This window comes from Borostomias antarcticus (assembly GCF_949987555.1).
Source record: "Borostomias antarcticus genome assembly, chromosome: 2".
In the NCBI taxonomy this organism is placed as follows: Eukaryota; Metazoa; Chordata; class Actinopteri; order Stomiiformes; family Stomiidae; genus Borostomias; species Borostomias antarcticus.
Genome location: NC_140235.1, coordinates 37,316,879 through 37,331,008, shown reverse-complemented (window position 1 = coordinate 37,331,008; position 14,130 = coordinate 37,316,879). Strand labels below are relative to the sequence as shown.

Below are 14,130 nucleotides of genomic sequence, written 5' to 3'. Positions count from 1 at the left end.
GCTAGCTAGCGAACGTAACGTTAGCCCTAGATAGCTAAGCTAGCGAACAGCTGATGATACATTAGCTAGCAAGCTATCTTAAAAACGAAACCTCCCAAGCATGTCCAAGTTAGATTTCTTGCCTACGCAGTGTTGTTGCAATACAGTCATCTGACGCCCTTTAACGATACTTTATCTACTAGCACTGGTTACTAGCTAGCTAACTACTATTGGCTAGTCTAGGTGCATTGCTAGTTAGATAGCTATTAATGCATTATTAAATAGGGCTTATAAAGTAACGTTACATTTGCTTATAGCAGATGTATTAATGTGTAATACTGCTGTATTGGACAGTATATTCTAGCAAATGAATCCTTGCCACACATCCCTGTTGGTGTCTATAGCTATCTGCTTCAATTTGGTTCTTTAGATCCACAGACGTTATCTTATTATGGGCAAAGTTGTAACGTAGGTCCGTATTTACAGCAGAGTGTATGGGGCCCTGTACTATTTAGATTCCTTATAAGGTTGGAGACTCTCTTTTAAGTGTTTACTGGTTCTACACTTACAAGCTGTCAGAGGTGCCTTCACATAGATGATTCAGGGGCCTTGTGTAAATAAACAGTTGCAAATAATGCATAACAACCTCCCTATTCGTGCACGGGTAACGATCCCCTAGTAAACACATCATCTCTCCCTGGGCGTTTTGCATTGCCTTTTAATCCTTTTCATCTCTTCAGCATTTTGTCTTCAGCTAGTTGAACTGATGACGAGGTGAAAATGGCGGATCTTTCGAAATCCTACCCCGGCCTGAAATAGTAACGTAGCGAGCAAGCAGCACTGTCGTTCAGTGTGCTGGTGGTGCTGTCACCAATAGATGTTGACAGACCTCTTAGTTACAAAAACAAGAATTAGATCCCCGATCGTTTACCTTCTTGCAGACTAGCTTCATTAAAACCGATTCCATTACCATCTATTGCCTACAATCCGCGTGGAGCGGTTTAATTTGGCGTTCAACAGAGGTAGGACAAAGATTGTTATTCTCTGGGATGGTCAGGACAGGGGCCTAGCCAAGCTATTCGCAAGCTAGCTTTCCATTCGAGCTATGGCACTGGATCCAATTGATGTGAACGCCGGTGTTGGGAGGAGGACTTCACAGTAGTCAAAAATTAAAAAGTTGATGCGTTTGGCCACACATTTCCTAGACAGATTAAGCGAAATAATCTCCTGATCACTTATTTAAGAAGTCCCAATATTTATAATGACTATGAACTAACTTCTCATACCTGTGCATGTCAATTCATATAGAAATTCAAAATGAACAATGCATCTCAATTCATCAAATTACTTATCCGTATTACTTACTCCATGTGCGTTTATTTACCGATTTCTTATTGACTACACCCCTCGCAGCCTAGTTAGTCGTCGGGTTTTGGGCTACTTTGATGAACATTTATTATGGAGTGCGATTTTATCCTACCCGGTCTTGATCCGGCTGGCCCTGGATGTCAAAACGATGTTGCCCATTGTAGCCGTCTTGCTAAACTAGTCAGCCTCCGCAACACGAGACTACATTGTGTGTTTTATTGCAAATGTATAATAACTTTTACCGTATTCAACTAGTTATGATGCATAATAGAAGTTTGTTTATCCAAAACATAGTTGGTCAGTTTAAAGCAATTGTTGTTATTTCTGAGTTTGCGTGTTAGCTAGCTAGCTTCTAGCTGATGCATACCCTTGACAGCCTACTGTAAAAACTGATGATTTTTGCAGTTATCCTCGGAATTTCTGCATGTAGTGTCAGCTTCCCTCCCTTCTCTTAATCTTTTCGGGTTTTTTGAATTAATTAAGATTAGTGGGAATGGCATTCGTGAGTTAGCAGATGAGAGCCAACTTGTTTTTCTATACATTTACAGTTCACCATGTCACATACAGTAACGTTACGCCATTTGGCCTTTAATTGTCCTCCTTGATGTGCAAAACACTGTTCAAAATATGTGTTGTATTGTTTCTTCCTGTACATGTTTGTGCTTGTGGATCTTTTTTCAACATGAACAGCTTATTAAACACTGAAAATTAGAATGCTTTTCATATGCAGATTTGAATGATTAGTGATTGAATTTAGAAATTTCTGAAATAAAAAATCAAGGTCTATTGCACCTTTATATTTTGAGGCTCTTTTCTATTCTCCACAGTGACTAAGAGCTGAGACTGCAAGTTGCCGACATGGATGTAGTGTCACCAGAGCTCAACAGTCTCCTTCCTGATGAAATTATGGACACGGAGGCCATAGTAATGGAGGACGACCCTCCCTCCCAGTCGTCTGCTGCCCCAGTCCAATCGGAGCCCAAGGATGCACCGGTCCCCATGGAAACAGACCTGCCGAACGTCCCGGAAATCGTGAGCCTGTCAGACGCCCCTCTTCCGACCCAGCGCACCCAAGCTCTGACCACCTCCACCGCCACAGACTCGACCCTCTGTGCGCTGAGCTCCGGGACCCAGCTCTTCCTCAGCCCCTCCAGCGTGTCCTCATCCCCGGCCCTCTCCCTCAGACCGGTCACTGCCTCCTCCTCCTCCACCACCACCTCACCCAACCCCAAAACCACAGGCAGCCCAACGGTGGTTAGCGTCACCACAAGTGGACTACAGAAACTCTCTGCCCCCTTCACCATATCCGCTGCAAACCACCAGATCATCCTCAACAAGGTTGCCTCCTCTCAGGCCGCTGACACCGCTAAGTCAGCCGGCACCGCCACCCAAGTTATCAAGCAGGATGGACAAAAGCTATTAGTCACAGCCATAGGGAAGTCAGGGCAGCCCATCGTCCTGCAGCTGCCCCACACCGGGATCAAGCCCGGCACGGGGCTGGGCACGGGGGACGGCAAGGCCCAGACCCCCCAGTTCAAAGTGGTGACCATCGGGGGAAGGACTGAGCTGAAACCAGTCGTGGGCCTACAGGCCATGAGCACTGCCAGCCAGATGTCCACACTGCAGGCCCAGCAGCTGAAGACAGGCGTCCAGGTGAGAGATCTCAGATGCTCGACACAACCGTGTAATGAGTATATTATTATTGATGTGAATATTATGCCCTGGGCTTTGTGGATATTTTATTATGGTTAATAAAAAAATGAACATACTTCTCAACAGATTGCAAAGAAAACAGTATCCTCTGCGGGACCAATCAAGTTTATAATCACAAAAACTGTAAACAGCAAAGGCTTGACATCTCAGACATCGGTGTCCCCTGTTATTGCAGGTATTTACATTCACAACTATTATTTATTTCATTTGGAACATCACGGTTGCTTGTGCTATAACTCAGCTGTGTAATAATTATTTTTAGCATCCCTATTTATCTCCCCTCTGTAACTAATCTTTCTTGCTGTTATAAGCAGCAAATAAATGGTTTGGATCAAATTATCTGCACTGTTAATAGATGTTTTATTGATTAATATTCACCTCAAGGGCTTATGGTGGTATTTATTGATATCGAAATCATTAACTTTTGTATAGATGTATGCCACCTTATGTTCTGACCTTCTCGTTGTAAGTGCTGTGGTTGTGTGCCCCGCCCCCAGGGCGTGTCCTGTCCCAGAGCACCCCGGTGACGCCACCTAGGACCATCACCATCTCTGAGCCTCTCAGCACCAGCGCACAGAGCCTGTCCAGCACCAAGATCGCCATCTCACCCTTCAAATCCCCGAGCAAGGTCAGACCTGCTCGGACCGCCACTCCCGCTCCACACCCTGTCCCAAAAGCTCCGGACAAACTTTATATAAGTCTTCATAGAACATAAAAAAATAAATAATTCAATAGAAATCATTTTTAAACACATTTGTATTCAGAATACTTATAACATACTTATTACAATACGTCTTTCTCCGTCATTAACACGCTCTTCTTTCCGTGTTATTGTGTCTTTATAACAGCTGACGGTCGTGTCGATGGCCTCCCAGGCCCCCAGCTCTCCACAGAAGTCTGTGGCTCTGCCTCTCAACATGGCCGCCCTTGGCCAGCAGATTCTCACCATGCAGGCGGCCACCGCCACCTCACCAGCCAAGGTGGTGTCCAGCCAGACCACAGCACAGGTGAGCAAACCTCTGAGGCACACCAGCTTTCACACGGTCGGTCAGTGGTTCAGGCCCTGCAAGTGAATGTCTTACACAATACCTGTGTCTATATAATGGGTATTTCGGCTATTAGATAATAGTTATAGTAATTATAGCTAAAACATAATGGACTACCATGTAGGCAACATCTCTGTAACTATTTGTGCACTCTATTGTTAGTCATGTCTCTCTTATGAAGTATTTAGCCCATGTTTATTGCTCTGTAAATCTTAGCCAATAGAATTTTCCAGGAACTTGAGAGAGTTCTCGTTGAGAGAGGTCAGGGAAGAATTTTTACAGCTCACTTTTCTGGCCCCTTGGGTGAAATTTTTTTTTTTTTTGCTTCCCTCTAGAATATGTAGGAGTGAGACCTATGCCCACCCCCCCATTGCTCTCTGTAAAGCGCATTGTGTTGCCTCTGTGTATGAAATGCGCTATACCAATAAAGTTTGATTTGATAATTATGCAATAACAAACGAGAGGGAATGCTTTATTGTGGTTATTTGGCTATTTGGCTGGCTACGGTACTCGAGCTGCGCTGCCTACGAACGCAGCAAAGCCGTGCCAATAACCACAATAAAGCACTCCCTATCATTGACAATAACCACAATAAAGCACTCCCTATCATTGACAATAACCACAACAAAGGACAACCTCAGGTATGTTATTGCTTTTATACAACAGCACTAAGATTTTGTTTTTTTGTGTGAAAACGATGAGTTTTCGTTGCTTGCAACCATCTGCCATCCGAAATAGTTCTCTGCAACCTAACGCAGCTGGCAGTGTTTACGGAGTGATACCATTACCGGTGATTTGCCTGTTGGTATATCATGGTTATTGGCACGGTTCCGAATGCGTCTTGGCCAATCACAATGCGCGGTCGGATCTAGCCGTTTTATAATAGCTATTATAGATAGTAGGGGTCAAGACATTGTCAATCCTGTGAGTTCTCATGGTTTTGTATCAATCAATCAATCAATCAAAGCTTTATTTGTATAGCGCATTTCATACCCAGAGGCAACACAATGCGCTTTACAGAGAACAAGGGAGGTGGACATACGACCCACTCTCTTGTACTGTCCTTCTGAATGCATGCTATTCTCTCCTCTCCTGCCAGAACATGAAACCAGTACAGACAGTGTCAGTGGGAGCCCCCCAGTATAAGACCATCATCCCCCTGGCCACGCAGTCCAACGTGCAGCAGATCCAGGTACCGGGCAGCAGGTTCCACTACGTCCGCCTGGTGACCGCCTGCACGGCCAGCAGCACCGGGCACGCGGGCAGCCCCAGCACCAACACCCCCTCCATCCAGCCAGGTCAGACACGCCACCCACCCTCCCTCTTTCCTTCCTGGTCCCCTGGACTGCCGTTGTCTCCGGCCCCTACAGCTCCCCCTAATAACGTGATGGACACCTGTCTTGTCTCCCGCAGCCAAGACCATGGTGGTCAACACAGCAGCTGTAAGGATGTCTGTCCCCATTGTCCCAACACAGAGCATGAAGCAGGTGACTTTTGCACGCACACACACACAAAACACACACACACACACACTTTGCCACGGGCCAGTTTTCTGCCCTAGTCTCACACTAAGAGGTCTGTCTCCATGTCCGCGAGTCTTGCCATTCGTAAAAAGGGCACTAACGCCCCCGAGTGTCGTCTCTCAGGTGGTCCCCAAGTCCTTGACGTCAGCGGCCCAGGTGGTGACCACCCAGACCCAGCAGCGTCTCATCATGCCCGCCACCTCCCTGCCCCAGATCCAGCCCAACCTCACCAACCTCCCCCCAGGCACCGTGCTGGCCCCGGCCCCCGGAGGCGGAAACGTGGGCTACGCCGTCCTCCCCGCACAATACGTCACCCAGGTCAGCGGCTCACCGCGGAGCGTCGGCTCGTCTTCGCTCGTCATCGGCTTCACCAATACTCAGGGTTATCTGGATCAAAGTGAGGAATGTGATACTTGATACCGTACCTGGTTCCTGGCTCCAGCTTGACAGTCTCTCTCTCTCTCCCCCTCCCTCTGTGTCGGCCTCTGTTCTGTAGATCCAGCAGTCGGCGTTTGTGACTCTAGCCAGCAGCTCTACGTTCTCCACGCCCCCCTCCATTCAAACCCAGGCCAGGCTGCCTATCAACGGGTAAGAACCTCTATGATGCTAATAATGTTATGCTCACAGGCAGGCCAATCGAAACGGGACTCCCGGCTTGTCGGAGTAGAGGATTTTGCGACATTAAACATCTCTTTTCGATGTCCCCGTCCGCGGAAATAGAAACACGGGTTGTCGTTGTCGTTTTATTTCAAAATATCGTCTCCCCCTCAGCTTATCGACGTCGGACGCAACCTCAAGGCCGAGGAAACCGTGCAACTGCACCAAGTCCCAGTGTCTCAAACTGTAAGTACCCGCGGGATAGGAAACCGCTCGCCCCCGTTCCTTCCGCGGCTTTTCATTCTCCCGGGCCGACCTGCGCGCTCTGTCCTCTCCGCAGGTACTGCGACTGCTTCGCTAACGGCGAGTTCTGCAGCAACTGCAACTGCACCAACTGCTTCAACAACCTGGAGCACGAGACGGAACGACTGAAAGCCATAAAGGTGAGGAGGAACGGTCTGATGGCGGGAAAAATAACACCTCGACGCTTCAGTTCCACTAACCTGATCTGAATTACTCCCATGTCATCAACAGCAAGAAAATCTAAGTCTATGTTTCCACAGACGTGTCTGGATAGGAACCCGGAGGCGTTCAAGCCCAAGATCGGCAAAGGCAAAGAGGGGGAGTCGGATCGCCGGCACAGCAAAGGCTGCAACTGCAAACGATCGGGCTGCCTGAAGAACTACTGCGAGTGTTATGAAGTAGGCCTTCCTCTCCCTCTCCCTCTCCCTCTCCCTCTCCCTCTCCCGCCCTGTAACTATCAGCCATGTCCGGATGTCAGCTTCTAATATCTACTGTTCCTCTTTCCCTCTTCGTGTCCCTCCCCTCACCTGCTTTGATCTTTATGAAGCCCGCCTAGGTACGCCCCCTCCACCAATAGTCCCATTAAAACAATTGAGATGTTCAATTGGTTAAACTCACTCATAAATACCGCCCACCCGCATCATTAAATAGCTAGTATTTTTATTTTAATAGTAGTATTAATAGCTAATATTTTCGGTGGCTTAGCTGGCTAAAGCTTCATCTTGAGGCGGTCATGTGTTGTTCTGAGACCTGAGATCGAATCCATCGCGGACCAGCGAGGGTAGAAGCGATACTGACGAGCGACGCAGCGACACCCATCACAGATGCAGCCTCAGCAAAACTACCTGTTAAACCTTCTCCCTCTCCCAGGCCAAGATTATGTGCTCGTCCATCTGTAAGTGCGTGGGCTGTAAGAACTTCGAGGAGAGCCCGGAGAGGAAGACCCTGATGCACCTGGCGGACGCGGCCGAGGTCAGGGTCCAACAGCAGACAGCGGCCAAGACCAAGCTCTCCTCCCAGATCTCCGACCTGCTCACGCGGACCACCCCGGCCATCACCAGCGGAGGAGGGAGGTAAGACTCTCCACGCTCCCTCCCGTGTAGCCACTAGATGGCAGAGTGGACTGAAGAATGAATCATCATTTGTCTGAAGAGCTAGAGTTGTTATTATTACTGGAGGTTTGGCCTTGGACTAGGAATTTTATCAGAGCTTCCGTGCTATGATATTACAAGGATAGATCGGGATTACCAGACATAGGGTCTTATTTTCGACTTACCCATGTTTTCGGGGCGGCTGTGGCTCAGGAGGTAGAGCGGGTCGTCCAGTGATCGTAGGGTCGGCGGTTCGAATCCCGGCTCCTCCTGTCCACATGTCGAAGTGTCCTTGGGCAAAACACTGAACCCTAAATTTCTCCCAATGAGCAGGCTAGCACCTTGCATGGCAGCTGCTGTGTGTGAATGGGTGAATGAGAGGCCATTGTAAAGCACTTAAATGTGCTATATAAGTGCAGTCCATTTACCATGTTGTTGATTGAGATCATTTTCAGCTGCTTCCATGCTGCTGCTCCTTTGGGTGTTCACGTGGGGGTGTGAGAGCATTTCTAATATCGTTGTCCACCTTATCTCAGAACCATGTCAGGCAGGGGGAACGTTTTTCCGCCATAAAACGTGGTCTGTGGTATCTCTTTCACAGGTCAGCTATAGACCTTTTTACCCAGCAGCCATTTTGACGTGTTATTGCAGGGTAAACACAGCTGTAATTAATAACATTACGGCCCTGTTTCATTTAGGATTTAGGTGGGCCAGGGCCCTGATATCGTGCGTGCTGGCTCACTAGAATGGCTGTGACACACTAAACAGAACGGGATCTTAATTAATTTGATCAATTACACCGGTGTTTTGTCCTGCTATGATATATCAAAATGGCTGCTGAGAAAAGGGTCTGTTGATCTGCCAGAGGACCCTGTCTCTTTGTTATCGTATTGTTTAAGGGAAATTTACATTCACGTTACATATTCATGTTACACATTCATGAGTCTGTCTGGCACAGCATAAGTAGCTATGTTCTGTACCTTCTGATCACGTTTTGTGGGGAACTTTTGACCTAACAGACATTGCACATTGCACACAGCACTGTTATACTATGGAAAACTTGAATAACACACTTATGTGAATGGAGAAACAATGCTATATCTTTCTTTTTTACAGTTTATTGCACAGCAATCTACGACAGGGGTTATTTTTTGTTGGATCCTTTACTTTGTATGGACCTCTTTATGGAATTAGGGTGGCGGAGCGATACTTACCTACATAATGTAGTGGCGGTGTTTACATTCCTAGGTAATGTGAAGTATCACTCCACCTTCCTACTTCCACCGAGAAAATAGGACCCCACAAAGTAAATTATTCAATGATAGTTTGACTTCAAAAACAATGGTATAAACACTCAAATTAACCTCCGACAGACTGTCCTCATATTTTATTTGCTTTAGGTGCACTATGGAGGGTTTAAGTGAGTTTGATAGTGGATGCTACCACATACTATTGCATTGCGCTTGCGTTATCCCAAACAAGCAGCAGCATGGAAGCAGCAGAAAAGGATTTCAATCAACATAACTAATAAGTTGAAAATGAGGCTGGCCCTATGTCCAAAATTCTGAACTATCCCTTTAAGATATGGGTGTAAGTGGAAGCTGAAGATTCATGTGAATTGTGAAAATGTGTGTCTTGTCTTCTGATCCCTTTGTCACCTCCCGCAGGTTGCCCTTCACATTTGTGACGAAGGAGGTGGCGGAGGCGACGTGCGAGTGCCTGCTGGAGCAGGCGGAGCAGGCAGAGCTGGCCGACCAGCCCCAGGCCCAGGCGGAGCGGATGATCCTGGAGGAGTTCGGACGCTGCCTCATGAGGATCATCAGCTCGGCGGGCAAAGCCAAAACAGACTGTCCCTCCATCAACTGCTAGGCCAGGCTCCGCGGCTCTCTCTCTCCCTCTCTCCCCCTCCCTCTCTCTCTCTCTTCCTCTCTCTCTCTGAGAGTTAGCATTGGGCCCGGGAGGCGAGGACGTCCCCGTTCTCTCTCTCCCGCCCGTCAGGCTCATTAGGAGGACGAAGACTCTAGGCAGACTGCATCATCAGCTGACGGGTCTAACTGGTCCCCACCGAGACGAGGCGTTAACCCTCGGGCAGCGAGTAGGCCGGTTCGGGTGCCTGCCGCCGTAGGCTAGACAGAGCCGGGAGGGAGTACGACTGCGCTCTCAACCGTTGGGAAGGACAAAGGGATGCAGCCAAAACCCTCTCAGACGAAGCGCGCCTCAGTGTTATCGCTGAGGTACTGCCTGGGTCGGGATGCGTCTTCACCCGAGACCTGCCCGTGTGCGGTGGACTAGCCTAGGCCTGGGCAGAGCAGTGTTGAGGCCGCACTACAGAGTCTTACTGACGCTTTGGACCACAGCTCGTCTGTCCTTGTTTAGGTCGAAGGTGCCCCTGGACACTGATTGAAAAAAATCTTTTTTTATCCACCGAGACATTCAATTTTGGGAGAACAGGCTGATCTTAGATTGATGCCTCTCAATGGAACTCCTACTCAGAGCTAGAGCTTGTGTCGGAATGAAAGGTGCACTGGGACAGGTTGTGAAGGACCACTCCTGTTCATCTGCCTCCTGTCACCAGGGCAACCAGGATGATGTCCAAGAGACCCATGGCATCGGAGGAGATGTGACCTTGTTCTGGGATCACTACACCATCTCTGACTGGGATTGCACAGCGGTTTTCTTTGTTGTGTTAAGTAGGGAGAAGCAAGGGTTGTGATACAATTACCGTGTGTGTACACTTTTGCAAACTGGTATTTTGACATCTTTTTCTTCTACTTCTCACCTAGTTTCTCCTCTTAACCCCATAATGGCTAAGTAAGCATGTGACTCTCTTTATCAAAATATTCCCTTTTCTGATATTCATTTCTGATGATTCTGAACATAGAGGAGGAAAAGAGAGTCACAGTCCATATTCTTCATGCAGCCCAAGATCCAATCATGATTTCTCTTCACAGTAGCAAGAAAACTTGCTTGACAGACTTCATTCTTTTAACTGTGCTTTCAACTGGTGTGCAAATTCAATTCTATTCCAAAATGCAATTTTATCACAAATTTTAATGCTATTTCCATTTGATAAACTCTCAGTATGTAGCATACCGATTGACTGGGGGCGGAAGTTGGGGAAATGTTGTGTGTAGGGATAGGTAATGGCAAAGTTGTTGGACATCTGTTTGGACATCTCATGATGTCAACGTTATAGTAATATCTGTCCCAAAAAATACGAAAGAAGAAAGACCTCATTGTACCTCAGACTGACATTGAAATACAGAAATGTGCCCACTATTTTAAAGGAAACTTTAACTGATCTTATAAACCCACCTTTTAACTACTCATCTGAGTGTTTTCTATCTGCTACGAAATTCTCAATAACTTGATCATTGTGAGCCTAGATGAGGAGCCGTGGAGAGTAGCTCACCCTGGTGTGGTAGCAGGCACAGGAGAGCCAGGCTTTAAACGTCGCGTAACTGGATAATGGATCTAGTCCTCTGTTTAGCATGAACACTGAAACTTGAGTGCCTTTGGTCTCCAGTGAGTTGATGATTGGACTTGGTAGCTTTTTGCATGATCATGCATTACCAGGTAACACATGATTAGACCTCAGTGAATTCAGTTTTAATATGGTCACGGTGCTCTGTATTGGGTAGTTCATGAAGAAAGGAAGTAATGTTTTGCCCACAACGCCAAACCCCTTTCATGTTGCATATGAGTGTTTGTGTGTGTTTGGGTGTGTTTTTAAAAAACATGTTATTAGTGTAATTCGTTGGATTTCTCAAAGGATACTTTTGCCTTATGTTGCCACTCTGCTCAGGGCATTGAACGTATGTTTTTTCTCTTGTCAGTCTCCTTATTGTCCTTGTGTACCAATATTCATTTTCAATCTCATGTTTAGTTGGAACATTTCAAAGGGCTTCCTAAAGATAAGCACAATCAAAGCTAGTGTGAATGTGCTCACTGTCAATTTGTGCTATATTGAGCAGGGATTTTTTTTGTTTTGTTTTTACTATAGTTCTCCCTGGGAGTACTACACACTACAAATTTAGTAATCATACATTTAAATCTACCTTGAGAACTATTCTCAGTTGTCGAATACAACATTTGGCTCTGTAAAATTTAGCAGAGGCTTGTACTTGCCATCTATCGGGTTCAGTTGAGTAAACATCAGTTCTTCTTCATATCTTATAAACTTTTGCAATACCAGCATTTTCATAAACCTAATTGGTACCTTGGAACGACGTTCATCTGTACCACTCCTCCTTGCTACTCTTCAAAAGACTCAAGCAAATGCTGTGTAGTGTTTTGGTTTGTTGATTGTACTATGTTATGTGACCATTGCCTGTATTACTTTTTAGTTGAAATCAATTGTTTTTCTCTAGTTTTTTCTTTTGACACAATTCTAGAAACCTCTTTCTGTCTGGTATTATTTAATTTATCTCATGTTTATCCTCATTACTATAACACAGTAAGTATCTCACAGATTTTAAGTACTTTTATTTTCAAATTCAAATGATTTATATTCAGTAAAACGTATGTAAGATGTTGTGACTGTAAATTGTAAGCATACTATGAAGCAAATTAAATTTATACAGTTCTGTAAAATGTCTGTTTCAGTTGGTGCTCTATATATATCATATCTGTCTAATATCCAACATCTTGTCTGATATAACTACCCACCGAACAACGTTTTTGACCGACCTTTTTGTTATTTGTTATATTATTAATTTCTGTACGAGTGCAGCGCTAACAGGGAGCATGGAGTTCCTGTGGTACTGAAGGCAACCTCTGACGTATTTTCCAGTACCCACACTGCTTTGCAGGAAAACGACCTCTTCCTCAAATGTTCACGTTAGTCCATATGACTTGTTCAGGCGCACTGGCGTGTACCTAGATAATGTTCGATTAAGCGATCCGTAGCTATAAACCGATACGTTTTAATGCCGCTATTATGGTGACATGAACATTTTCTCCGAGATGAAGTAACTAGTTATTTCCTTTTTGGGAATCATGGGGAATAGGGACCAGAGTATCCTACTCCAGCCTCATGTGGCTAGCTAGCAAGCTAACGTTAGCTATCTTGGTAAGTTGAATGGCCATTATGGCATTGGCGTTCATACCCGTCATCTTGTTACAAGACTACTGACGTGAGAGGTTGAAAAATGTATTACGCGTCTTATGATTTAAATACTTATGCTGTTCACATAATGAGACATCGTGATTAGTAATTATATAGATATGAGGACGCTTTGTTAGCCATTGATTGAGACCATTCCTTTGGCGCGCACGTGGTGAGTTGCCTAGAAGAACTTGTATCAATCTCAAATGATTTCCTCCCCAGCACCCAGCGATGCCATGTTGAAGAGAGGTGGCAAGATCCAGGGCATGATGAGGTAAGAACAATTAACGTTAGAAATTAGTATTGTTGATTATGTGCATGGAGGCTACCAATTTACTCGTCCGATGATTAAAATACTTCTGCTGTTCACATCATGAACCATTATGATTATGTTAATATATATTATGAGGACGAATACATACTACTTTTCTGTCGTTATCATGTTATGGTATCAGTTTTCCAGTTCTTTATTCCAGCACTTTGTTGGTGTTTAATTGAGTCATGTTTTGCAGTAGTCGTGAGTGAAACCTCAAATCTTTGTTTTCTGCCTTCTGCAGGTAATAATGGAGTCATTGGACCATGATATACCTAACTGCCACCACGTGATCTTGCCTGGGGGCAGAAGAATCATCACATTCCATCTAATGAATGTTATGAATGGGTGGGTGTCTCACGTGCAAGATTGCCAAGATTGTATTTACTCGTCCAATGATTAAAATCTTTCTGCTGTTCACATCATGAACCATTATGATTATATTATTATATATTATGAGGACACACCAACTGGTACTTTTTTGGCTTGAGTAACATTTTTCAGTAGTTGAGTGAATGAGATTATGCTCAAACCTTATTGTTTTGACTTCTGCAGGTAATTATGGACTCAATGAGTCCATGAGGTAACTGCCTCCTTGCTTGTGGCCAGGTAAGCCATCACATCAAATTAATTTTGAGCATGGGAGATTTCCATGGAGATTTCACTGTCCCAATGATTAGACCAATCACTACCCATCTGACCCATCACATGTTTGGGAAAGATTACTTTGAATTTTAAATGAGGGTACAGTCTATTCTAACCATCATGTTTGTTTGTATGGCCCCATTCACAAATCAGAATGGTGGCATGCATTTTCACTCATTTTATCAAGGTTTGTCAAATCTGTACTTAATCGATTTCTCTTTTTCTTTAGGCCCCTGTGAGGTGTATGGGATATCCAACCTTCCCTCAATGTTACATGATGACAAATTGCATTTTATACTGTTGGCATTTTTAATGGAAATAAAATGTTTAATCTTCTGACATTGTTTGCATGTTCTTTGTGTTTGGGATTGTTTGCTGGCATACTATACTGCGCAAAGCGTTGGGCAAAGATTCCCACCATTGTAGCATCAAGCTTACTTCATAT

General features: G+C 45.3%; 1 protein-coding gene and 1 long non-coding RNA gene across 3 annotated transcripts; both read left to right on the top strand.

Moving 5' to 3' along the window:
* The first annotated feature begins 904 nt into the window (after nt 1–904).
* Nucleotides 905–10,033, top strand: lin54 (lin-54 DREAM MuvB core complex component). The gene is made up of 14 exons (XM_084452368.1): nt 905–1,001; nt 2,175–3,000; nt 3,127–3,235; nt 3,558–3,688; nt 3,909–4,067; nt 5,206–5,404; nt 5,520–5,593; nt 5,753–5,947; nt 6,126–6,217; nt 6,401–6,472; nt 6,567–6,669; nt 6,790–6,927; nt 7,400–7,602; nt 9,288–10,033. Exons 2-14 carry the CDS (start codon nt 2,206–2,208, stop codon nt 9,487–9,489), a joined length of 2,472 nt encoding a protein of 823 aa, XP_084308494.1. The 5' UTR covers nt 905–1,001; nt 2,175–2,205; the 3' UTR covers nt 9,490–10,033.
* A 2,431-nt stretch (nt 10,034–12,464) lies between these two features.
* On the top strand, nt 12,465–13,990 carry LOC311327829. Of its 2 annotated transcripts, XR_014631147.1 has the most exons (5): nt 12,465–12,691; nt 12,950–13,001; nt 13,285–13,388; nt 13,596–13,649; nt 13,915–13,990. It is a non-coding gene; the product is annotated as an uncharacterized lncRNA (long non-coding RNA). The 2 variants fall into 2 exon arrangements; XR_014631148.1 differs by having other exon boundaries at nt 13,596–13,953.
* The last annotated feature ends 140 nt before the right edge of the window (nt 13,991–14,130 follow it).